The following is a 25,906-nucleotide window of genomic DNA, read 5'->3' as shown; positions in this document are numbered from 1 at the left end:
AAACTGTACACAAACTATGATGATCCTCCTGTGGCTCTGGCAGTCAATGATGTTTTATGAATATATCAGTGCAACGCTGGAAGTTCAACAAACAAGCAGATGGTTAGATGGAAAAAAATGAAATATGTTTGGCTTTGCCTTTCTTTTATTTACTTTTTTGGAATGTTTTTTGTGGTTATTGTTGTTTTTACTTATGTTATCAGTTAATTGGACAGTAAGTTTTTTGATTAATTGATTGGTCCACAAATGTTAAAAATGTCTTAAATGACCAAGCTGACGTGTTCACACTTCTTTGACAAACATCCAGCAGAGGATGAAACTAAAGAGTGTGCAGCATTTTTGCTTTACAGATGACTTAATGACGATGAATTTATTTTGAAAATCGCTACTGATTAATTTCTGTGGTTTGAAAAATTGATTTCTCAACTTATCGTTTTAGCTATAACTGATATAACTAAGAAACAAGCCACATGTATTACATTGTTTTAATAAGCATGACAGTGTAACAATATACAACAGAAACCTCTTACAGTGATTAAGGTTACAGTGATCAACCACATTTATGGATTAAAAAGCTTCGGACAGAATCATTCCCATACAGATGCTGTTTAAATCATTTGCTTAAACTAATCAAGAATTCCGCTTTGGCCGGATTATAGATAGCTGCATCTGTATTAGGGCTGCAATGAAATGATAATTATCTCGATAATTATCTCATTATAATTTTCCTCGACAAAGATATAATACATGTTCAGTAAATCCTTCATAAAGTTAAACCACCCATACACCCATAGAGCGCAACATAATGCACCTTAAGACACCTGTTGCCACCCTCCATCAATCAGAGGAAGAAAAAGGAGCAGCAGCAGTAACGTAAGCAGTAGAAGAAAAAGACGAGACCAGCCACTAATGCGGACAGTAACATTTTAACGCTACAAATATTCAACACGCTCATTAAGTTATTTTTGGTATGACTGTTTTGACCCCAGATAAAAGTGAAGTACTACCCCACAATTGAATTCACCACCTAACATTAGCTGCAGCAGCTGTTTTGGTAGGGAACTCACTAATGCTAATGGGCAGTTAGCAAGTTAATGTGATTGACTAACCAGGTATTTCATTATCATGACATGACATAGCGTGACTAAAGGTAAGGTAAATTAAACTGTCATGCGTTTTCTCCTTCTTGAACGTGATTTCTGTCCTAGTCACCTCAAATAAACTTCGGCATCGGCGATAAATGATCCCACGTTACTTCACAACGTCGTCACAGTCCGTCTTTTGTCATTGTTTTGATTGAGAAATGTCAGAAATTACTTGAACAGAAACTACTGACCATAGTTGAGATTTTTCTTTCGTCTGTTTATTTTGTTTGCATTGTCAGCTAAAACACTCAAAATGTTTTAAACCCTCTGCACAAAGGGTCCCTGACCAGAATTAAGATTTCTTTGTCTATTTATTGTTTCATTTATTGACATTATTTTGATTATAATTGTTCTGAATCTACCTCAGATTTGTGAAATGTTCCACTGTTTGGCAAATCTTTGTCATGTTCTGAAAATAAATTATAGTTTACACCACAATTAACCATCTAGTATCTTCAATTTTCACTCAAGAGCATGAAATTTCTTATTGTGATAATATTTTTAGCCATTATTGCCCAGCCCTAATCTGTATTTGACTATTTAGCCTAAACCAAGATCTTGATGTGAGTCTTGTGTTTAAAACAGGTCAAAAAATATATATGCTTTTATTTATACTATAAAGGATGAATAATTTCCTAAGACAGTTGGGCACTGTAATGTTTTCAATATCATTATTCAAACGGATCTAAATAGTGTATTTGATTGTGCCTCACTGATGTGTTTATGGACAACAGTGCAGCTCTATGGCACAGAGGAAAACACTGTATCACAGAAAATACAGATACATATTCACAGAATCAAATCATTGTTCGTGTGGGTATTTTCATGGCACCAATCACCACTATGTAAAATGCAAATATTTTGTCAGAGACAGCATTGGCACAAACACACACACCCACACACACGCACCCTGCACCTATCTATCCATTCAAATTTGGAAATAGAGGTGACACATCTTCATCCTGTTAAAAAAAAGTGTTGTCTTCCTGTTAGCAGTGTGCTTTTGTGCACCATCTGTCAGTATTTGTTACCCATCCACGTGACAGCGAACAGCAGTCATGTATGACGGAGCTGAGGAGCCCCACATTGCGAGGAGCGAGACTCTCCCTCTGTGACAAAGACCAAAAGTAAGAGCCAGTCACAGCGTGGTCACTCCTCTCAGCCTCCAGTGACAGAATTACTCATCGCCAGTGGAGCTGTGCTAAAGTATTCACGTGTGGTACGACATGTATGATGAGAGAAAGAGGTCAGAAAGTCAAGGAGTGGGATGCTACCTGTATCTGCAGTAAACAGACAATGGTTTCAGTGAGTGGCGTTCGCATCGTGCCGGGAGTGTAATGGAGCTGATCCCAGCCTATGACTCCATTTTACCTGTTTCATGGTAAACAAATCCAGTCAGGATTTCAGAGGATTAGTGTCCACGTAATTCTTCGTCATCAAGTACTTTCACTTAATCCGCTCAGCATTTACATTCATTTAAAGCTTTTTGCCAGTTTGTTGCTTTGAATTGTCCCTTTAAATACCTTCAACTGTCGCCTGGTTATGAATTACAACTACAAAAAAAGGATTGTCCGTGCTCGTGTGTGTGTGTGTGAGAGTGAAGGAGCGAGGGGTATTGTTTGACAGATACAAACAGCCCGCGGTAAATCCAGGTGCTTATAGCTTGGAAAGTTTTGGCCATAAATTGCAGGGCCGGATCAAGGGAATGTGCATCAGCGATGGTGAAATCGATTTCATTTAGAACTCATCAAATGCTGCTCTTAGAATGACAGCAAATAACAAAGAAGCGGGGGGAGTGGGCCAGTTAAAGGAGCTTTGGGCTGCTTTCCACTCAGGGACACTGAGCAGAGCGTTCACCAGTATGAATGTTTCAGCCTTTTGTTCTCCTGTGTCAAGTTAATTGCTTATATTGTTCAGATCTTTGCAGGAAGTATTACCACTGGCTGCAGCATCAATATTCTTTGTCACACTGAAAGTGTTCAGCAGCCAAAGACGTCTACGTATACATATAAGATTTGCTTTATGGCTGTGAATTGACTGATTTTGCTAAATTCATTTGTTAAAGTGGATTTTTAAGATACATCAGATCAGTGAAAAAAAAAAAAGGAAATACAAGAGTAAGGTGTTTTAATGGTCGGCTTGGCCTGGCTACCTGTATCCACATGAGTGGAGCTAGCATCTCAGCACGGAGGAGGCAGAGCATTCTCAAAGGGAGCCTTTAAATAAGGTCATTTTGAAATTCACAACAGTCGAATAGCCAATAGAACCCGTCCTTTTAATAAACACAAGATGTCAGTTATTGAGCCAAACATACAATAAAGCCACTTTGTCACTGCGGACAGCAAGAGACGCACTATGGCTGGGTCTACGCTAGACTTTTTTTTTTTTTTTTTTTTTTTTTTGTGACAACCAATATGGCTGTTATTCCAGAATTCCGGCCATAGAGAACAACAACTGGACACTGGTTTTAAATAGCTATATAACAGCCTACATTTAAACTGCAGTAAGTAGCGGCCTATTGAAAACAGTGACTAGTCAGGGATTTCGTGGCAGAGGCAAAGGAAGAAACGGACTCAGTGTACCAAGTGTCACCAAGCCTGCTATCCACCGTTTGACTTGCTGTGGTGGATTGAAGCGTAACTCTGGTCTGTTCTACGAGGAAACCTGCAGCGTGTTGGAGGTCTTCCTGTAGAACATTATCTGTGATACTGTCACCTCACTAATGGTGACTACATTTAAATAGATGCAGTTTTGTTGTTTGTACACAAGGTGGCGATCAGAAAAAGAAAGGTGCAGGTGATGAGCAGCAGGTGTGTGACAGGGAAAGCAAACATTTTTTGATCGTGTTAAGTGTGGCAGCATGAAGAGTTTTTAGCGTGATGAATGGACACTTAACTCTGATGGACTCTGAAACTGTAAAGTGCTTACTTACCTGAGATGTATTATGGACATATGATGTCCTAAATCCTAAAATCTGGTTTGCATAATATACGTTTATATCTAAGTTCTCTTGGCAACATATCTTGTAGGTCACACAATGTTAGATATTTAATATGCTATGAATAAATGTATTTTTTTTTTTTTTTTGGCATATTTCCCACCAGACATTTTGGCCGTTGATATTTGCATCTGCTGGACACCAACAGATCAGGTGCACTGTCAGTGCCATGTCTTTTTTACACTGGAATAACTTAACATAGCTGAAAATAGATGCAGATGTGTACAACACTATACAAGGCCTATTCAAACATAAAATAGACACGTGGAGTTAAAAAGTAGATTCATCTGAAGAACCATAATTTAGTTTAATAAAGACTTATGGGTGTTCCTCTCACTAATTATCGTTCCTGCCATACTGGCCGTAGTTTAGTGTAGTCTGTTTGCGTTTTCCTCCATACAACAAAATAATCTGAACACGTTAACGTATCTCCTCAGAACACTGTGGTTTGGTTCTTGTCATTTTTGTGCCGGTTATAGTTTGAACCATCAGAGACGTGGCTTGTACATTTGGTAAAGCCAGATGTAGGTTGCTAAGTGGGGGTCAGTCGTACTCGCTGCCACTGCGGTCGCTCTGCAGGAGTGACACATTTGCTTGGTTTCAGATGGTTTCCTTATTCTGCTCTGGTTGATTATGTTGTCAGATTGCAAAGACGTGATGGTAAAACAGCATATGGAAAGAAACATTGAAATTCCCATACATCTAAATGCAAATACATTTCTATGTTAGTATCTGCTTGTGTGACAAACTCACGATGTGGAGGGTGATTGAGATGGTTACTGTTTATATAAGTTGATCATAGACTCGTAAATTCTTGCCGAGAGACATGTCAGACATGTTAGATGCCGACCAATCAATCATGACTTTCATAATGTACACAGGTGATCGGAAAAGAGATGCCATGAACTGTCTTGACTGTTTCCCATTGACGGCAACAACATTTTTCTTTTTCACTTAACCTTTGACCTCCTATGATTCAGCGTCACAAAGCATGGGTGTTGCAGCTCTTATCTTCTGTGACACAAAGCAAAGTTGTTGCACCCAGCATTGTTTCTGATGTCCCAACCATTTAGTGTGATCTTAGCATTAGAAACAAAGGTCAGAGTCACATACGATTGGAAGATATACAGTACCTAACAAATAGAGATATTCTGATACCATTTTTTCCCTCCCAAATCTGATCCCTGGACTTTGGTATCAGCTGATGCCAAGTACCAATCTGATACGATTGCATGAAATAGATATATACATATATTGTTACAGCTGCGTCCGACTAACCCTGTTTGAATGTGAAATGATCGCTATCATTGTTGTACAGCATGGCTCAGATTAAACCCTTTGTACAACATGAACAAATACATACAGAGAGTGGACACCTAGCACATTATTTTATTATCTAATTTGACATTTTGCTAATGGCTTACGTTACCGGAAATCAATTCTTGCTGCACAGCGCAACTTGCTGTGTAAGCTACTCTTTTACAGCAGTGAAGACGAAGTGATTTCTAGGAAAACTGCCATTTTATCCAGGTGTGAAACCACTGTAAAGTTTAGTAATAAATGATGTGTTATCGGACAGTATCCGAGACATATTGCAATATTGGTATTGGAACATCTCTACTAATAAACTGACCACTGAGTGTATATCAAGTAAGTCAATATAAATTTGTTAACAATCAAGGAATTTTTCCTACAGTTTACATAGTTTTAGCGATGCCCTTAAAATCTCAGGCTGTTTGTTGTGGGTAACTCTGGGCTACAAAGTGCTTAACAAACATATCAACGTAAAAATGAGTTGAAAACACACTTGAAGAGATTGGCTTAAGTCTCATTTATACGACAACGATTTCAACTGAAAATGGTGAACTTTAGTTGAGTTTTGGCCGATCGTTTACACGACAGCGGCGTTTTGGGTGCCTGAAAATGCAACGTTTTGAAAACGGGTTCCAGAGTGCAATTTTTTGGAAACGACACCAACTCTGTGGTTATGTAAACTTGGAATATGCAGTTCCTCTGAAAACGCACATGCACATTGTGCTTCCAGTCACTCGGCATGCGCAAGAAAGGCGACCATCACAACAACAATGGCAGACTCCCGAACTCTGTGCTGCTCACCCTGTTGAATTTATCAACACTTCCCCATCATAGTGTAGATTTACTGTAGCAACTCCACATCGTCGTCCGTCAAGACAAACATTTGTGCAGTTGCCATTTTGTTTTTTTATACATCACCGCTCTGTGGAAGGAAGCGTAAGCGTCACACCGCCAACTACTGGTCTGGCATGTATGCGGCAGCATTTTTGGTCATTTTTGCGGATCCGTGTGCACGACGATTGTTATCAAACATTGTCTTCTAAACGCGGAACTTTTTTCAAAACGAAATTGCGAAACGATTCTGTTTTCAGTGATTGTTTTCGTGTAAACATGGCCTTAAACTGGGCCGGGCGTCGCTACTGAAATAGCATGACGATGTCCACAGTGAAACATTCCAACAGACGATGATGGACCCGATTCACAAACCGCCAACTTTATGTATTACAGTAAGACAGTTGTCAGGACTGAAGACAGAGACAAGGCCAGAGACAATTACGACTGTGTGTAGTGGCACTCTCCAACGTGTGTGTGTGTGTGTGTGTGTGAGAGAGAGAGAGAGAGAGAGAGAGAGGATAAGAAAAGAAGCAAGGTGGACTGTTGCATAATGCAGTGTTTGTGTAGGCTTCAGTATTAATGACTTACTCAGAATGTTGCTTTGTCACTTATTGACCCTCTTATCGGAACTTGTGATATAATGTTACCAGTGATCTTGAGTGCTATATCATAGGCAACTTCAGTTCATGAACTGAAGACGCTTCTTGGATGAGAGGTGAAACATCTTTAAGAAACAAAAGCAAGTCCAGTTGCCTGTAATATGCCACTTAAGATTACCATGACCTGGATGACTGAGAATCTTCATCAACAACGTTACCAGTGAGTCCAAATGAATAATAAAAAAGTAGGGATGCACCGAATATTCGGTAACCAAATATATTCGGCCGAATATTGCAAAAAAACACACATTCGGTATTCGGTGAAATAAGTTAAAAGCAAGGCCGAATAATAGTGGCGTGTTTTGATAACGCAATCAAACAGCGTGCCGTGACCGGCAGAGTAAAATGTCGGCAGTGTGGTGATCCGCCCATCACGGCACTCGCATTTGCGACTAAAAATAGTTTTGAGTGAGCAAAATAGGCTTAAATCATTCAGCACGCTGTGCGAGCAGCCTACAGATTTCAACCAGCAGCAGAAACGAAAGGCAAATCCCACCGATTGTGGGTTGAACGGGGGTCACAGACACAGACAGTAATGTATTCCTGTCAAATACGGCGGCCATCGGCTTACCGGCGACGGGAAGTCAGCTCCAATAATATCCTCTTCTTGGCGTGTGAACTGCCCAAAAGTACCTGAACAGCTGAGCCAGCCGAACACAGGTATGTGATGTGTCAGAGGAGAAACAAGCCGTTCACGGCCCACAAACCTCACCGCACTTTAGGGACTGTTCTTTACTTGTCAGGGGAGGAGGGTGGCTGGTTGATTCTTATTTTATTTATTTATTTTATTTTGATCCCCCCTATGTTAATCACTTATTGATGCTGTTTTTGAAGTATGAATAAGTCAATAAGTAATTTATTCCATTGAAATATCATTGATGTATTATAGAAAAGTGATTTATCTTTTCATAAATGACAAAAGGCACATCTGCCTCATTTTCGCTGTGGTATCATGATACTACTCAGAACCATGATATTTTCACTGGTATCGTACCGTGGGTCCCAATTTTGGTACCGTGACAACACTAATCTGGAGGGGGTTCATCTGCAAAAACTAATGAAAAACTAAACAACAATATTCGGTATTCGGTACTCGGTATTCGGCCAAGCGTTTAATAATATTCGGCGTCGGCTTCGGCCACAAATTTTAATTTCGGTGCATCCCTACAAAAAAGAATCAGATCATGTCTTAGTTTGTCGCCTCAAACTGTATAAATTACCACGGCACAGGAAACAATGTAAGCAGACTTTTATTGCGTCTCCAACAACAGTAGGAGAACATTACCCGAATCCCCAGGAAATGTGAAGGTTCCTTCCCCCTCAGCCTCCTTGATCAGACTAATCATCCTTCCGGTGGCTGTCTTTATCTCCCCTATCACCTTTCAAACACTTGGTCATGTTGGAGCACCCAGTCTGCCGTTTTACATTATTAGTTCCCTGCCGAGGGCACTCCCTCTTATGCAGAGAGGCAGAGGAAAGTGAAGGTGAGGAAGATAGAAAGCGACGGCTCCTGCCTGCTTGTCGCTGGGGGAGAGGAGGAGGAGGCAGCAGCGTTGACGGCCTAATCTCCGGCTCTGATTATCTTCTCATTACAATCAGACGGGAGCCACTCGAAGAAGAGCAGAATGTGTAATTACGCTCAAATCTCCCATGACTAAAACAGAGGATAATAAGCAGGGCTAGAACTGTGTGCTCACATCTAATCATTCAGTTTATTTAGTCATTCGTTCTGCACCCGCATTTGACTGCCAATGACGGTTTTTGGGAGGTTCAGGAGGAAGTGGTGGAATTAGTAAATACCTGTCTTATAGCAGCATTGTTTAGGAGCCAGAAATAATTTACCTTAATTGTAAAACTGCGAAAATGTGTTTAAATACAAGGCTGATATGTGACTTCTTGATTTTGCTTTTACGCTTGTGTTAAAGGGATCGTTGATATCTTTTGAAGTGGGGTTGTATGAGCTACAATAATAGGTGTATTACGGATAAAATAATGTTGATTGACATATGACATGGAAGCTTAGCAATCTATTGCTGTAGAGGGGTCAGCAGCGAAATGTATTTTAGCCACCTAACAAAATCAATATCAGTTTAAGTGTTCGCTATATTTAGTATATTTCAACTGCTTTACCTTTCTGTCGGAAAGCAATTTCTGACGGGGAACAGAAGCCATCAATTTCTCTCTTCCAATCCAGACTCCATTGAGAAAACAGTCATTTTTACCTCACTTTATACAGGAGCTGCTGGTCTATCGCTGCCTTTAAGTTAGTTAGATTGTGTTATTTTGTGACCTTGTCATTTGAAAGGGTTAGCTTGGTTTCACCAAAGTCACTCAATAACACAAACTAACTAACTGTTTGAGGCAGTGGTAGACTAGCAATTCCCATGTTCAGCGAGCTAAAATTGCAGTTTTTGTCAATGGGGTCTGGTGGTGAAAATATTCTCACTGTAGTGTACTTTGAAACTGATATATCAACGGTGATATTGCAGAACTGAAACTTTTCTTGTTTGCCAAGTGTGTAGGAGGACTACTGTGGCCGATGCAAAAACGTGAATGACCCTCGCTAGAGCCAGTGTTTGATTTGTCCGTTCAGGGCTACTGTAGAACAACATGGAGGACTCCTTATGTAGACATATACAGCTCATTCTAAAGCCCAGTTCAAACCGATGATTCGCGATGAGACAAACTGTTGGAGAACGTTGCAGAGAACTGTGTGAACTGGCCGGTCTGAGCTCAACTCAAGCTGGCTGATGGTGTCACCTGCAACTCAGAACGTAAAGCACGTCACCTCTTCCAGCAGCCAGTTGGCATGTATTAAAGTCCACTGGTCAAGTCAAAGTGACTACAGACAACGTGTTTACTTACTGCGGCAGGTGCTCTGTTTCCATCGTCATTGTGTGTCGTGTTGGACGTTGGGTCACTGCTGCTTCTAGCTGTGTGTGCTTATGCCCCACCCACATACACACACATTTTCATTGACTGCTCATTGGCGCTGAGTATTTATATTATTGTGGCGTATTTATGATGAATACAGTCCATCTGATGCTCGTTTTGTGTCTGTTTTTCGTGGTTTTGTCACTATACAAATGCAGCTGTAGCCAGTATCTTATTATCACTATCCTCATTCATATTTTAAGAAGCTACAAATTATATTCAGCCACAAAGTAAGCCCGAAAAGCTTGAAAACGGAATGGAAGTACAGAGAGATGATACACCATCTCATCTAGTTGCATTGATCTGAATCGGCAGGTTTTTAGAACGTTGCAGAACAGCGCATTGCAAGAAGTTGCCTGTATCAACTCGTCCTCTTACGAATCTTTGATCTGAACTGGACTTAAGCTAATGAAAACATAACAATTCTCATATTCAGGTAATTATAAACTAATGAAAACATAGTTGTGAATATTTTATACCATTTCAGACAATAAATGCCCCGAAATCCTACACACTGAACCTTTAATTTCCATGGTGTCACTATTGTCTGCTTCTCCACTCACAGTGACAATAATAAGTACCTCATACAACCCCATTAAAAAAATCCAGACTACCCCTTTAATATACCTTGATAACTAAAAAATGTATGAGCTCAGGTTTATCAGGAAGAAAAGTTCAAGGAGAATTTCAACTATTCTTATGACCATGCATCTCCCGTGGCTGCATCTGCCTGGCACGAGATAGAAAACACCATTTCCCAAAATGTCAGGGCAACTGAAGCATGTAAATAACTACATTTCAATTGACACCTCGATTTGAATGGTAAATGGCTGACCTCCAATTTTCCCGGAGAATGGCTGGCAGGGAGAAATGGAGGGGAATAAAACACATATCCAGTAGACCAGAGGGAATAAGGCTAACCAAGCATGCAAAATCCTCCTCACTATTGTATGATGGAAGCGTTAACTGTGTGGACAAGTAGAAAAATCACTTTGAAAAGTTCTCACGAGAGGGCCAAGAACGAGAGCGAAAACTAAATTCTTCTTCTTGTTGTTTCCCTCACAGCTTAGAGACAACAGCCTGCCAGCCGCTCAAGACTGATGAGAGGAAGTCTGCGGACACCAGGGTGGACACGGCGGACAGGAACGGCTGCATCAAAGGAAAAGGACGCAAACACCACAGTCATCGCAGGGCCAGGAGGTGAGATATGCTTTCACAAATCCCGAGCAGGAGCACTTGACAATCATCAAGGAGGGTTTTCTGATCCCTAAGAACAAGTGCTTGCGAGAGAAAGTCGAGAAATCAACGTCCTTTAAAGTTGTTGTTGATCATAGCTAAACATTTCAGATAATGAATGGTTTACGTTGTTGTTTGTTTTTGGGGGGTGCTTTTGTAGACTTCAGAGCTGGTGATAAAGTATTTTAACAGTACACCAAAAACTCCTTCAGGGCTTGACTCTCAGTGAGGAAAAACAGAGCTAATCTCTATACTCTGGTGCGGGGAACGTAAACAGTCTTATCAGGTCGGGCCCAGCGGAGAAATACAAACATGTTGTGAGGAATCCCACACTGTGTCATTCACATCCTCTCATTCACCAGCACCTTCAACCAGAAAGTCTCCTTCACACTGAGAATAATTTGCAGGCTTCTGATTCTGAGGTGGGAAAAATCGATTCAGGCAGATTTTTTTTTTAAGAAACCTCTCAATTAATCTGACACCTTCAAAGCCTCTTGCAGTTACACAGCAGGGGAAGCAGCCAGTGATATGTAAAACACGACTGGAGCTGCATTTGAGGTGTTAGAGAGGATCATAAACATGAATCACTTCTCTTTGGATGAACTTTACCCAGCGGCTGCTTCTCTTTGTTTTTGAATTTAACAGTGAGCACAGAGAACGCGCAGGCATGCAGGCGTCTGATAACCATTTTTCTGGTTTTGTGCGTGCAAGAAAAGACATCTGATATGAAAAGCGCAGTGAGAAAGATTTATGGTGTTTGTTCTCCTTGAAACTGAAAGCTTTTTTTCTCCGAGTTGAATTTACACTAGAGGACTTCAGTGACTCCAAAAAGCAGCGAGATATACAAAGTTGTTTGAAACTGAAGTACTGAGGATTCTCAAGAGATGTCTTCAGTAAAGTCGACACAGCACACTCGTGTTTACCAGTTTTATTCCTAAGGAGGAATATCAGCACCATATCATAGTCGTATCTCTCCTCTTTATCAATTTAGTTGTTAATCCAGGGTGAAATCAGTCGTTATAGAATTTAAAAATGCTGCCTTTGCTCACTTTCTCCTAAGCTTAATACTACCCTTAATACTATACCCTGTGGGAAACCCTAGTAATGTTGCAGCCCTTCGGTGAGGTTTAAACTGACCAGACAGGTGTATTTTTGTTTAACAACCTTGCACAGTGCACCTTCAACACTGAGGCCAAATTCAGACTGAAAAATAAAATCACTGTGTGAGTAATGCATTCGTTTTCCATGTGTAGGGTCTTTTTGACGTAAGAAATAGTTCAGCACCAAGTAGTATCGAAACTTCTCCAGTCAAACGATAACAGCCTTCAATCCTTTTAGTCTCCAGATGTAGGAAAAAGACTATTTTTTATTTTTTGCCGCAGACAATTACCCTTGAGCATTCTTCAAATGGATGCTATGTGATTGGCCCGCTACTGCAGCAGCTACTACCCATACAGTCTGTGGTGTGGTGAAGTACATGAAGGAGTTGGTAGTTCAGCCAACCAAGATGCCACCAGAACGTTTTAAAGTCAGGTAATTCTGCACACTTGTAGTGTCTGGTGGCATTTTAAATACAGTGCGTGGGTATCATTAACTATTGCGAGAATGAACAACGCTCACATTCACATTCATTAGTTACAAAGAGATTCATTGAGTTCACCGTTCATGATCATGGAAAACCTGGAAAAGTCATGGAATTTTGTTGTCTGTCTGAAAGTAGACTTGCACCGATTAATCGGCAGTGCTTAGAATCAGGCCGGTTTTCACGTGATCGTGAAACTAAAATATGCTGTGAAATTATAATATGCCAATTTAAAACGCCGGTCAAATTTCCCCCGCGCTGCATGATTGACATCGTGTAACATCAGCAGTGCACACACACACACGCACATGTGCAACTCACGGCTTGGGTGATGTGAGGAAGTGAAACATGGGTGGCTTCTCACCTTAATCATTCACTCACACACATCAAAAGAGAGAAGGAGAAAGTTGTTAATTGTCCGTGTTAAACTGAACTGCAGAGCTGTCACTGCTGCACTGTGCCACTTGAAACTGACGAGGCGCGTGTCCACGTGCCGAAGATGTGCGTGTCCGCGCACTTACTGGCGGGCGCGTCCTGAAGACCTGTGTGAATTTTCCACAGGAGATATTTTTATTTTTTTATCTATTCAAGAAATTACCCACAAATGCTATACACCAAGGAATATTATTTTATTTATGTTTTTATTTATGTATGCCTTTTTTACTTATTTATTTTAGTACTGTACCTGAAGTTATATTTGAGCAAAAAGGAAAATGTTTCTCAACCTGTATCACTGTTGTTGTTTGTTTGAGATGATTATTGAAAAGCTGGTTGTATCTTGGTTAAAATGTTCTAATAAAGGAAAGATAGAAAATATTGCAATATCTTGTGTGCTGTAAAGTGGTTTGAAAAAAATAAAATTGGAATCGGCCAGCCAAACACTCTGCAAATTGGAAATCAGTATCGGCCCAAAAAATTGTAATCAGTGCGAGTCTATCTGAAAGTAATTGTAACAGCAATCTTCCGTGGATAACCTAAAGCCCAGTTCAGACCAAAGATTCATGACAAGATGAAACCATTTTAGAACGCTGGAGAGAAAAGTTGCAGCGGTGTGAACTGGCTGGTCACAAAATAAGCCTGAAAAGATGGAAGTCAGAACGGAATTAAAGAGAGTTGTTGCATAGAGATGATACACCGTCTCATCTAGTCGCATTGGTGTGATTAGAACGTTGCAGAACGGCGCATTGCAAGTCGTTGCCTGTTTCAACTCATCTCATCGACTGTTTGGTCTGAACGTAACCAACTATATTGGAAAAGGTTCCTGTTAATTTTCACACAATAAACATTTTGGAGTTCTGTTCATGTTGTTAAGTGTCATTCAGTTTTATTCTGGGTCCTTGAAGAGTTGTGGAAGAGTTTAGAAATGTTGTCTATGAAAATGTGTGACAACCCTGTTCAACGCACTCTCTTTTAGTGCATTCATGCACAACACTGACTTCAACTTTACAACTCCTCCAATTTTCTGAAATATTACTAATATTTTACAGTCATCACGAATCACAAAGTAAAGGTCTCTAAAATATTACCTTTGTCTGTGAGATTAAAATCATGTATCTGAAGATCTGATAGGAGACGGAACAGCAGCTACATCCACCCCTAATTGAGCTTCTGCAGCTCCACAGATGCATCACCGACTTTTAATGGGTCAAAAGTGACCAAGAAGAGAAGAAATAGATGACAAATATTTTCTTTGTTTATTCATTTCCACTTAGTAAAAAGTGGCTAATGAGTTGGATTCATTTCCAAAGTCTTTGTCTCACTTTTCAAAGCACTGCAAGTTGCTGTCTGAGAAAACTCTCCTCTGTTGAAGAAGACATTTGTTCTTTGGATTGTTATCTTGCTAATTGGCCGGCACCAGCCCAATTTAGCCGAGCAACCAGTGTTAATTATAACATGAAACCACAAGCCACTGACACCGGCTCTCTTCTAGAAACAGTGTGTTAGCTAGAGAGTTGTTACCAAACCTGGTTCACTGGGAAAAGAGCCACTGAAATGAACTGTGTCTGTTAAATTCTGTTAAATCATTGAAAATATTTAATTACCTGAAAACCCCAGCAGAAACATTAAAAAATCCACCTCACCAGAAGTGAACAAACCCCAATACAGCACTTAACTCCAGCCGAGTGATGCATTTCTCATTAAAGGACATATCTAGGCTGTAGTTACATGTATACTTTTATGGTTTTCATGCATGATTGCGGCCGGGGAAAAAAGTGACATGCTCTTCAGGAAAATAGGCTGCATTCAGCATCGGGCATATTCTCATCAGATGTCCCCAAATCCCTTTTTCAAACACCATTGTTTCGCACAATCACCATTCCCAGTGTAGCTGGCAATTGACTGCTCTCTCATTCTCCCTTTCATTCTCTCCACCTCATCAAAAGAAACTGTTTCTGCTGGCAAGAAAAAATGCAAATGCTTGCCTTGCGCTCTCTTTCTACAAGGCCAGAATGGTAGAGGTGTTAATGAGTGACAAAGCGTTCTCATTACCAGGAGAGGGTACTTGGGCTTGGTCGGTCTAATCAGCCCTAATGCATTTCAGTTCCTAATGCTCCCAAACTGCCGACTACACCAAGCAGGGCCATTTATTATAGCAAGACAGTCTTCTGCATTCAATGAAACAGGCACAAAGTCTCCAGAGCTCTGTGGTCGCATACATCAAGCAGGAGTGCAGTTTGTCACTGTCTGGATTTGTTCTGATCATGCTCACCTGTTAGCGTGACCTGCTGTTTGTGCAACAGAAAGGTACATTTCCCTGATATTTGACACAAATGGCAAATAATTACCGTCCAGGAAGCATGAAAATGATTTAAAATATGTCTGCTGCAGCTGCTGTTTGTAGACATTTGAATGTATTCTGCTCAGAGCTAAGCTAAGTCTTAATCTGTGCTATGAAAACATCACCTGGATATTAATAATGTTATCCAGAAACTGGTCTATAATCCTTTGTTTTATTCTCAATAAAACCGCTAAAAGAAAAAAACTGTTTTAGTATATTCCAGATGAAGTTGTTTGTGTTGTTATCTCTAAAGGGACTGCTCATTAATTTATTCTTCTTTTGTTCATTAACGAGGGAAAAATGTCTAATGTCTAAATGCAAAGTAGCAGGTAATCTTGTACCTCTCATGAGCCTGAAGCTTGTTTTATTTAATTTAGTTTTCATGCATTGTTTTTCTCATAATGTCCTGTTAACTGGTTATAGTTATGGTTATAGAGAAGTTGAGAACATACTGACCACAACAATCTTTTCCTTCATTTTGTTTGTGCATCTGTTTCATGAGGGAATCAAAACGAAATCATCACTCCTGTGCGTCCTTACATAAAGCTGAATCTGAATGAAGGGGGGAGGGGAGGTTCTGCCTGCATGAGCAGGATATGACCGCTACCTTGCTGAACTGCAGATGGAGCCGTGCACGCCACTGCATTGTCAGCAACACAGTCATAATGTTCATTTTTCAGTCATTTTCTGTAATCACTTATCCTACTGGGGGTCATGTGGGGGTGGAGCCTATCCCAGCTGACAGTGGGTGAGAGGCGGGGTACACCCTGGACAGGTCACCAGACTATCACAGGGCTGACACATAGAGACAGACAACCATTCACACTCACATTCACATCTACGGACAATTTAGAGTCACCAATTAACCCGCATGTCTTTGGACTGTGGGAGGAAGCTGGAGTACCTGGAGAAAACCCACACTGACATGGGGAGAACATGCAAACTCTGCACAGGAGTCCTCTTGTTGTTTAATTTGAAAAGTAATATTTATATTTTTTTTATATCTGTGACAGTTGGAGATATTAAAACTAGTGAAAGGTGATATATGGTCAATATGATTATCAAAAAAATGTTTTATTGTCTATTTTTGTTGAAGCCATGCATCATGCACGTGAGCAGGACTGCTCACGTGGGCAGTGTGGCTGCTCTAAGCTGTTAACAGGGGCACCTGAAATAAAAAATAAGTTCTGCGATGCACACATGCTGTTTACATAGGCAGTGTGGCCCTAGCATCAGCCAATCTCCTCTCTCTAAATTCAGAGGTTTTTGCGGTCTGTGAATGCAGCAGGGGCGTAACTCTTCATGAGTTCTTTGTTTCCTCAGCAGCAGTTTGTGGAATTTTAGTTATGTGGTGGATAATAGATCAATCTGAGCTAGGGCATTAACAGAAAAGTCGATTTGTTGACGTGTCGACGTCAGTGGCACAAGTCGACACCCCCCGGGAGGAGTCGACAAGTCGTGTGTTTTTTCCCTCTCTCTCTCTCTCTGTGTGCTTGTGTATGGAATGCAATTGCCTCTGATTGGCTTACGCTGATACTTTATCCTTGACTTAAAGCCATAGTTGGTAATCGTGTTCAGAAACGCTTTTTGTTATACTGGGTAAAATGGTCAACATCGGTGCAGCTTTCGAACGGTGGAGACAACTGAGGGAGCTGAAGGGCCTGAAAAGTGATGCAGAGGTTGCTGTCTTTCTGTTGGACAGGTAATTATTTTTTTGCTTTGGGGGGATTTGTTATTTTACTCAGCTCTCCTCTGCTCTGCTGACTGCAGGATGCGCATTCAGGCATGTCTGGGCTCGTGGCTTTGGACAGAGCACTGACGGGAGGGGGAGCAGGGGGTGGAGCTTAGAGGAGGTGCCGCTTTCAAATCTTGCTAGCTCTCAAGCATTACCAACTATAGCTTTAACCAGTAGTCATAGTCACTTCATAAAAAGGGCGGTAACGTTACTTAGCACGTAGAGGGGAAATTAACACAAGACCACAACAAGACAAGAAACATGGCTGCAGAGAACGTAGAAGGTGATAGGCCTGAGAAAACGCCTGAAGGCCCGAACATACTCGGGCGGAATGTACGCGGAACGGACTCCGCAGAGGTCCGCGTGGACTCAAAGCGGACGTCTGCAAGCCCTGTGCAAGCAAAGTTCAGATTATACGGCCGCGCGTACTCCGCTCCGTGCACCAGTGACTGCTCGGCATGTATTTTCCACAAGTGCGCCCGACTATGAAAGCCCGAATGACTGTGGACATTCCTCGCGGAGTCCGCTCCGCTAATAGTACGCCCGAGTATGTTCGGGCCTTGAGAGTGACAGACACACATCACATGTGTGGAGATACTTCACTTTCCTCCGCCGTGTCAATGTGATGACGTCGTCAAATGACTTGTCGACTTGACTTAGACTTTATTGACAGATAAGTCAACCTGAAAAAAATCAAAGTCGTTAATGCCCTAGTCTGAGCTGATCAGATTGATGGATGAAAGGAGCAGCTCCTGCAGAGGCAAACTTCGAGACCCAGTGCGATGAACGGTTAAGTTTTTGTCTGTGAGAGTGCACTTTGCGATGCAAGAGTGTGGAGTAAATAATAACTGAATGGTTTATTTCAGCAGCGCTCCTAATGAAAGGTCCAACTCGAAAAATAGAAAATTGAAATGTGGTGCAGATGTCTTAATTGCTATTTCCCCTCTTGGTGAAATGACTGAGCCAATGAGAGCCTTTGTTGCCATTTGTTGGGAAGGTCATCCAACTGCACCAGAGCCATAATGAAAAAAATATGGAGATAAATGTGGATGAAATCACCACAGCTACTGACATAATGAGGGCTGCAGATTCATCTTTTAGATCAATTACATATCTAAAGTAGTGAAAAACACAAGTTCGGAAAACCCGTTATGATATCTTTATTTTGCTTAATTTGTCTAAAAAAAAAGCAGCAGCAAAGCAGCAAATGATTGCATTGAAGGACCTGGAGCCTGTTAATGTTTAGTGTTTCTGCTTGAATAAACTACCAAAACAGTTGCAGATTAATTTGCTGTCATTCGATTAATCGACTGATTGCTTTGTTTCCAGACGAAATGAAAAAACAGCTCAGAAATCAAGACGACACTGAGCACTGAAGTCATTTCTTCAAAAGAAAGCTGCCAGAAAAAAATTGATGTTTTCTGCCATTCTTCCCAATGGGGTTCTGGAAAGATTTGATATGTCTGGTGCATGGAGGGGGGAATGGGTTGGGAAGATTCAAAGCTGTAGTTGTTCCTCCCATGATCGCGTTGATGGAGGATCAAATAAAAGAATCTGAGGGGCTTGAGAGCAGGTTGGTGTGCAGAATAAAAATGAAATAGTAAGAACGTAAAGGAAGTTGACGTTTTACAGACGACATGTTGCTTTAATTGTTGTCATAAATGCTCAGATAGCTTCCTTTAGTCGCCGTAACGGTAGTTTCTGTGATGATTGGAAATGACGGATAAGTCATGCCTGCCATCAGCTTCAGTTGGTACATGTACCCGTATATTTCTCTGTCTCTATGTGAGTAAATGGGCATGTCGGTACAATAACTGTAGTGTGTCGTGTCTTCATGGCGTCTCCCTCTTCTGCCTTATTTACTACCCCACCATTAACGATATAAACACTCCATCACTCCTACATGAAATTCACATCATTTCCAGTTAAACCTACACCAAACTCTGTTTCCTAGTTTTTCCAGTAAAACTTATTTTCAACCTCTTTGTCAAAGGCGAGGTGAGTTGCAGTCAAAAGCATCTTCTTGCACATCTCTCCTGTACTCCTGTCTCACCCTACATGCTCGCTTACTCCCACCTGTCTCTGCTTCCCATGAAATTCAGTCGGTCTGCACTTGAAAGGCTCATTCAATGAGCCTGTGGTGCTTCAAAGGCCCTCATCTCCTTTTCTACATCAGTCATTCTGGGAGAGCAAATGAAGTGGACCCCTGGACAGCAATCAAGCTGCTCAACAGATGAAATCGGACAAGTTTCTTTTCTTTGTAATGATGAATTCACACTTCAAGAGAAGAATGGATGGAAGAAAGAGAATATTTTAGGAAAGCACGAGTATGTGTGTCTGTGCACGTGAGACGGTGTGCAGGCGTGTGGTGTCCGTGAAATGCAGCACAGCTTTTCAGTGGTGGCATCAACCTAGAGGTTCACTTGAGGACTAAATAAAATAGGTTTTTGTCGTTGGTAGTTACAACTGTCAGTAAAGCAACCTCTGCTCATCTAACTGTAAATGCAAGGAATCTGTGTGTGTGTGTGTGTGTGTGTGTGCGTGTGTGTGTGTGTCATTTACATATCTCCAGAATCCGATCTACTTCACACTTGGCGGGTGTACTGCTGGGGACCCAGAGATTTGCAGTATTAAATTTGGTGTGATTTTGACAAGTAACACATCAAATCTCGACACATTTAATATTAATAAACTAATAAAGCGCTCTTTGCAGAGGCGGGGGCGGGGCTTCAGGGCTCTGCAGAGTCAAGCATGTTCTCATCTACGCAAGCAAGGACTCTTGGTCTCTCTGTTCAGTAATGTTAAGTAAAACTATCTTACTATATAATCACGAAAACTGTGTGTGTGTATCTGTTCCATGTTTTTCTCCTCACTGACTTGGTCAATCCATGTGAAATTTGGCACAGTGGTAGAGGGTCATGGGAGGATGCCAATGAAGCAATATTACATCAGTTGGCCAAAGGGGGGCGCTATAGCAACCCATTGAAATTGCAAACTTTGAATGGGCATATCTCATGCCCCTGTATGTTCCAAAAGTTGGAAAACTTACTAAAGCTGAGCTTCTATAAGGCAATGAATATTGCGGAGGGCGTGGCTCATCACATAAAGGTGACCCCTCCATTATTGACCCCATCAAACAAAATGGGGGCGCTCATTTCTTATCTAGGCCTTACCACCATATGGATTTTTACTAAACTTGGTAGATATGTAGAACAGGACGCCTCAAGGTGACTGGAGAAATTTAACTCTAATTGGCAACTGGGTGGCGCTATAACAACAGAAAAATGCTTTAAAATGGCTAAAATGCGACCGATCGCTGTGGCTCTCCCTGTGGACCAATGTTGTTGTTTTTCTTCTAATTTTTGGTATGACTAAGTCATGGTATGGTATGCTGTACATAATCATGGAAACTGTCAGTGTGTCATTCTGTCAGTCAGTCATTCTGTCTGTCCCACGTTTTTCTACTCACTTGAATTGTTATATTTTGTGAATTCAGTCTTAATCTGCAATGAAACCTGTAGCATGTCTGTGTCATGTAGGTTAAATGTAGTATTACAGTGTTTTCGTCTTTAATAGAAGTAATATACCATTCAGTTGCAATGCACTTTGGGAGCCTTTTGTTTCCTATTTCACTGTATAGTGAGTTGAAATCATGTCTAAACATCACGATTGAAATCATATCTAAACATCATGATGGTGTGTGTGCTCAGGATGCGAAGAAGCACAGTGACGAGTGTGAAGTTGTTCTGGAGAAAGCTGGAAGCAGTGATACCACAGGCTGGTTCCAAACCGGCATGTCTTGAACGGGCACTGCAGTGGTATTCATTAGTGTTAGCGTCTACAGAAACTGCCCTTGAGTCTACACACCAGCTTAACAACAGAAATTAGTGGAAGTTCTGCGTCCTCCTCCAGAAAAAATACTTAAAATTCAAATTTACAGCCATATTGTCCTTCCTACAAATTCTTCGTAGGAATCCTGCATTACAAATTAGAGGTGAGAAAGACGCAGGTATTTCCCAGGCAGGCAGGGTCTAAAATAAGATGCTCGTTAATAAATTTTAATGTAGAATCCATTTCTTGTCAGAATAAAGGTCAGGATAAGCTCGGTTTTGACTGTAACATTTTTGACCATTTTAAAAAGTCTCATCGACAGTCACGTGGGATCATGAATAAGACTGACAGAACCAAAGAATCATCAGTGATCAATGATTATTAATTTGTTTGAGAAAAAAAGAAAAAGGAACAAAGGATAAGGGACAGCCACACATGCCTCTGAGTCAACAGCCAATAGAAATGCAGAATACAGATTCCAAGGCTTAATAGGAAGCATTCCCGGACATAACCGGTGAAGTTAGTTCTGGGCGCTTGCAGTGGACACCATGTATCATAGATCACTCTCCCCTCTGAGTGAGGCCATGTTGTCATCAGACTTCAGGAAAGCTCACTGGCATGTGATCTGTTTTGTACTTTAAACCAGTCTCAATAGGATTTCTTCATCCTGTTGTGATGGGATCATCTCGTATGGGACATTTGGTTCATGGATAATCTTGCCTGTGTGTGTTGTGAGAGTGAATCAGGATGCATCTATGTGCAGTTATGTGATGCCAGCGATGAGTCATGTGGATTATTTTACCCCACCCATTCTGTCAGGGTTATTTGTCTGCAAAGAATTTAGGGAGAAAACACTTTTATGGTGAGAGTTTCACACTTGGCATTAAAATGCACAGAGAAAACAACAACAGCAGCAACACTTATTCTGTGTTGTCACATGATGAAAGTGGGTGAAGAACTTGTCACACAGTTCCTGCACGGCAGAACATGTGTTAATGTTGCTGTTGATGCAGCCTGCAGGTGATGAACACACGGCTGAAGGCAGCCACTCACTGGTTAGTAATGTGAAACTGTGGATATAGCATTGCATAATGTCAGGATGGCCGAGCGGTCTAAGGCGCTGCGTTCAGGTCGCAGTCTCCCCTGGAGGCGTGGGTTCGAATCCCACTTCTGACAGATGAATTTTCTCAGCAGAAATATCACATTCCATCATATGTGATATGCTTTCCTCACCTCTGTTGACATGCTGAATCTCAATTTGTTGTCTCAGTACTTGCTCTCTGGGCAGTGACGTAGTTGAAGTTAATATGATCTAGTCATATTCAAAACTCTGCAGCTTGGCTACAAACCAGAACCAAGGGGAGAGAGCACATCAGGCCACTCTGAGCTGCTCTGCACTGGTTTTGTTACATTTAGATTTTGATTTCAAGCTCCTCCTCCTTGTATACAAAGCCCTACATGGGCTGGGACCAAGCTACATTGCAAATTCCCTTGTTAACTATTTGCCTCCAAGAACACTGCGATCATCTGCTGCTGGTTTATTGGAGGGTTCCAGCAACAGCTTGAAGAAGATCGGGAATGCAGCCTTTGTCAACTACGCCCCAAAACTATGGAACACACTACCTTGTCACACAGTTCCTACACAGCATAATCATGTGTTAATGTTGCTGTTGATGCAACCTGCAGTTGCTGAACACACGGCTGAAGGCAGCCACTCACTGGTTAGTAATTGGAAACTGTAGCTATGGTATGCAGAAAGTCAGGATGGCCGAGCAGTCTAAGGCGCTGCGTTCAGGTTGCAGTTTCCCCTGGAGGCGTGGGTTCGAATCCCACTTCTGACAAATGACTTTTCTCAGCATAATTATCACAACACATGCTTTCCTCACCACTGTTTAGATGCAAAATTGCACTTCATTGTCTCAGTACAGCGCTCTGGGCAATGACACTATAGTTGAAGCTAATATAATCAAGTCATATTCAAAACTCTGCAGCTTGGCTATCAACCAAAACCAAGATGAGAGAGCACATCAGGCCACTCTGAGCTGCTCTTCACTGGCTTCCTGTTACATTTAGATTTTGATTTTAAGCTCCTCCTCCTTGTATACAAAGCCCCACATGGGAAACACACAGCCCAGCCTGCAGAAGTTTGGGGATGCAGTCTTTGTCATTTACACCCCAAAACTCTGGAACACAGTAACTGTAAATATCAGGGAAGCTAGCTTGCTGAATATTTTTAAAAGAAAGTTAAAAACGTATCTGCTCACTTTCGTCTTAAACTAACTCTGACTTCCTGATACAGGTCTAAAACTCTCAAAATCTTACTACATTTTATGATTTCTAATTTTACAATTCTATGTTTTTAGGACTTTTTATGATTTATTTTATCTTGTGATGTTAGATTTTTTTTTTTTCCGCCCACGATCTGAGGAGTCTGTCTCAGAGATTTTGGCTTGCAATACAAAACAGTGGAGGTGAATAGAATTTAGTTTGTGGTGCTCACAGGACTGAAAAATTAAATTGAAAATCAACAAAACACACTGTCTTCTGTTTTCATGGGCACTGTTTCTTCAGTCGTTCCACTGTAGACATCTTTCAGATACTTTGAGCACAACCATTGAAACCTTGTTGCCAGACAAGCATGTCAGAATTGGACAGTTCTGCAAAACCTGGGTTATGTTCACTGACGTTTGTTTTATTTTTTTTATGTGTCTGCACCGGAAGCAGCCATGGCCAGAGGCATTGTGTTTTTGTGTTGTCCATATGTCCGATTTACGTAAATGCACCTTGAGGGAATTTCATCAGATTTGTCACAAACATCAACTTGGACTCAAGGATGAACTGATTTGATTTTGGCGGCCGAAGGTCCTGGACACTGTGATCTTGTCTGTCTCATTCTTGTGAACGTGATATCTCAAGAACACCTTGAGGGACTTGTTTCACTTGAACTCAGCGATTAACTAATTCGATTTTGGTGGTCAAAGCTCAAAGTTCACTGTGATCTCAAAAACCATAACCATCTTGGCCACTCGACTCAAGAATTCATACGCCAGTCATGACAGCATTTCACACAAATGTCCAGTAAAATATTGAATGATTAAGTGATGACATTTTTTATCCAAAATGTCAATTGTATCATATTTGAAGCACTGTGTACTTTCATGGCTATGTATGAACATAGACAGATATGCATGTAAACTGCAACTTGACTGGTTCGCAGGGCATTAATTCTAGTTTCAGTCAAATGCCAGTGTTTTAAAAATTGCCACTTTCTGCAAAATTTGCACATGGTGACTACAATGTGGTTAAGGTCAGTGAAGGCTCGTGGTTGAAGTTAGTAAAGAGGTAACATAATACTGTACACTATTTCCCCACCCTAACTAGCAACCCTTACTTTCCATTTCACGATAAAGGACACGCAACTTCCCAGGCTGGTACTGATTGTTGGCACTGGATGTAAACTGTGAACTGCAGAATTGTCCAGTGTGGACTAATTTCTAGGGATACTGGGCTGTTGAGATTCCATTTAACTCCATAGTATTGATGTGGGCAAATTGGGCATATAATCCTAGCACTGTCTGCATGACTAGATAATACTAGAGGTAAGCGAGAACCTAACTTTTTTTTTTCTTCTTTTTGGGTGGACTAACATCTTCAACACTCAAATTCAGCAGACTTGGTATATACTGTAAATCAAATTCCAAAAGTCCAGACATTGGGATTCAGAAGCTGTAACTCTTGCTGCTGAGACTTCACATTTCATACCCCATCACTGGAATTAATACAGGAGTGTCCGCTCTGCTCTGTCTCTTGCTTGCAGCCCCTCCTTCGATGAGGAACTCTCCCCTCGGCCCAAGGGGAAGAAGAAGAAGAGAAAGTCCGAACGCAAGAGGAAAAGGAAAAGGTCAGTTCCCAAAATGAGATGACTCTGCAGCGAGGTGTGGTGTTGGACATCTTTGTCGTGTTTTCTGAAATAAATAAATAAATTGAGAGAAGTGTACGTGAGGATGCCTGGTACTCTCAAGAGTTCATGTTTATTTGTGGTCTGGTTTTAGGTCTCCTTCCTACAGCCTGTCGCCTCTGAGGAAGAAGAAAAAGAAGAAGAAGAAAAGCTCCAAGAAAAGCAAGCGGCATAGGTAGTTCTCGCTTACTACCACAATATTGGCAAAATAGCACATTTATTTTTAGGTGACTGAAATTATACTTTTTCTCCCTTTTTCAGGTATACCTCCAAAAAGTCAAAACACAGGTATGTGTGTTATTATTGCAAGATTTTATGCATCACTTTAGCATATCTCATGGCTGTGTGTGTGCAGTTTCTGAAGGGTAAAATATTGAATTAAAAGAGCAAACTTTAAAGGCAAACAGTTCTCACCTGCAAAACTTTCTGTCTTAAATGTGGTAAACATTTAGCCTCTGCTTTCTGTAAGATTTCCAACTTGAAAGCCAGTGCCCTTTATGTATCAGTAAGACAGCAGGCTGTATGTGCAGGCTTAATACGCCTCGCTCATGATTCTATTCTCTTTCATCCCACCAGCTCTTCAAGTTTAAAACATAAGAGGAAGGATGAGCGCAAACACAAGAAAAGGTCAGTCTTCTCACCCAGCAGAGTCATGTTGCTGTTACTGCAGCCTGTAGGAGCTGTTTGCCCAGCTGTAAGCAGTCACTCACCAGTTAGTAATATGAAACTGTTGGCATGGTGTTATATATATGTCAGGATGGCCGAGCGGTCTAAGGCGCTGCGTTCAGGTCGCAGTCTCCCCTGGAGGCGTGGGTTCGAATCCCACTTCTGACAGATGACTTTTCTCAGCATATATCTCACACAGTTCAAATATGTTAGCGCAGTCATATCTGCCCCTTAC

The 25,906-nt window shown here is 41.2% G+C and overlaps 1 protein-coding gene and 3 non-coding genes across 4 annotated transcripts in view; all 4 read left to right on the top strand.

Annotated features, from left to right (window-relative positions):
* The window catches only part of srrm4 (serine/arginine repetitive matrix 4), a 103,932-nt gene that overhangs the window by 59,391 nt on the left and 18,635 nt on the right, over positions 1-25,906 (top strand). Inside the window, exons 2-6 of the mRNA XM_033620540.2 lie at positions 10,950-11,084; positions 24,865-24,948; positions 25,100-25,180; positions 25,267-25,293; positions 25,582-25,632. Of these exons, the coding sequence (XP_033476431.1) occupies positions 10,950-11,084; positions 24,865-24,948; positions 25,100-25,180; positions 25,267-25,293; positions 25,582-25,632 (378 nt within the window). The remainder of the gene's footprint in view (positions 1-10,949; positions 11,085-24,864; positions 24,949-25,099; positions 25,181-25,266; positions 25,294-25,581; positions 25,633-25,906) is intronic.
* Positions 22,141-22,223, top strand: trnal-cag (transfer RNA leucine (anticodon CAG)). The gene has a single exon. It is a non-coding gene; the product is annotated as a tRNA-Leu (tRNA).
* On the top strand, positions 22,806-22,888 carry trnal-cag (transfer RNA leucine (anticodon CAG)). Its single transcript has one exon. It is a non-coding gene; the product is annotated as a tRNA-Leu (tRNA).
* On the top strand, positions 25,757-25,839 carry trnal-cag (transfer RNA leucine (anticodon CAG)). Its single transcript has one exon. It is a non-coding gene; the product is annotated as a tRNA-Leu (tRNA).

The sequence above is a fragment of the Epinephelus lanceolatus genome, chromosome 9 (assembly GCF_041903045.1).
Source record: "Epinephelus lanceolatus isolate andai-2023 chromosome 9, ASM4190304v1, whole genome shotgun sequence".
Classification (NCBI taxonomy): Eukaryota; Metazoa; Chordata; class Actinopteri; order Perciformes; family Serranidae; genus Epinephelus; species Epinephelus lanceolatus.
The sequence above is the reverse complement of the archived record's forward strand: the minus strand, read 5'-3'. Positions and strand labels throughout refer to the sequence as shown.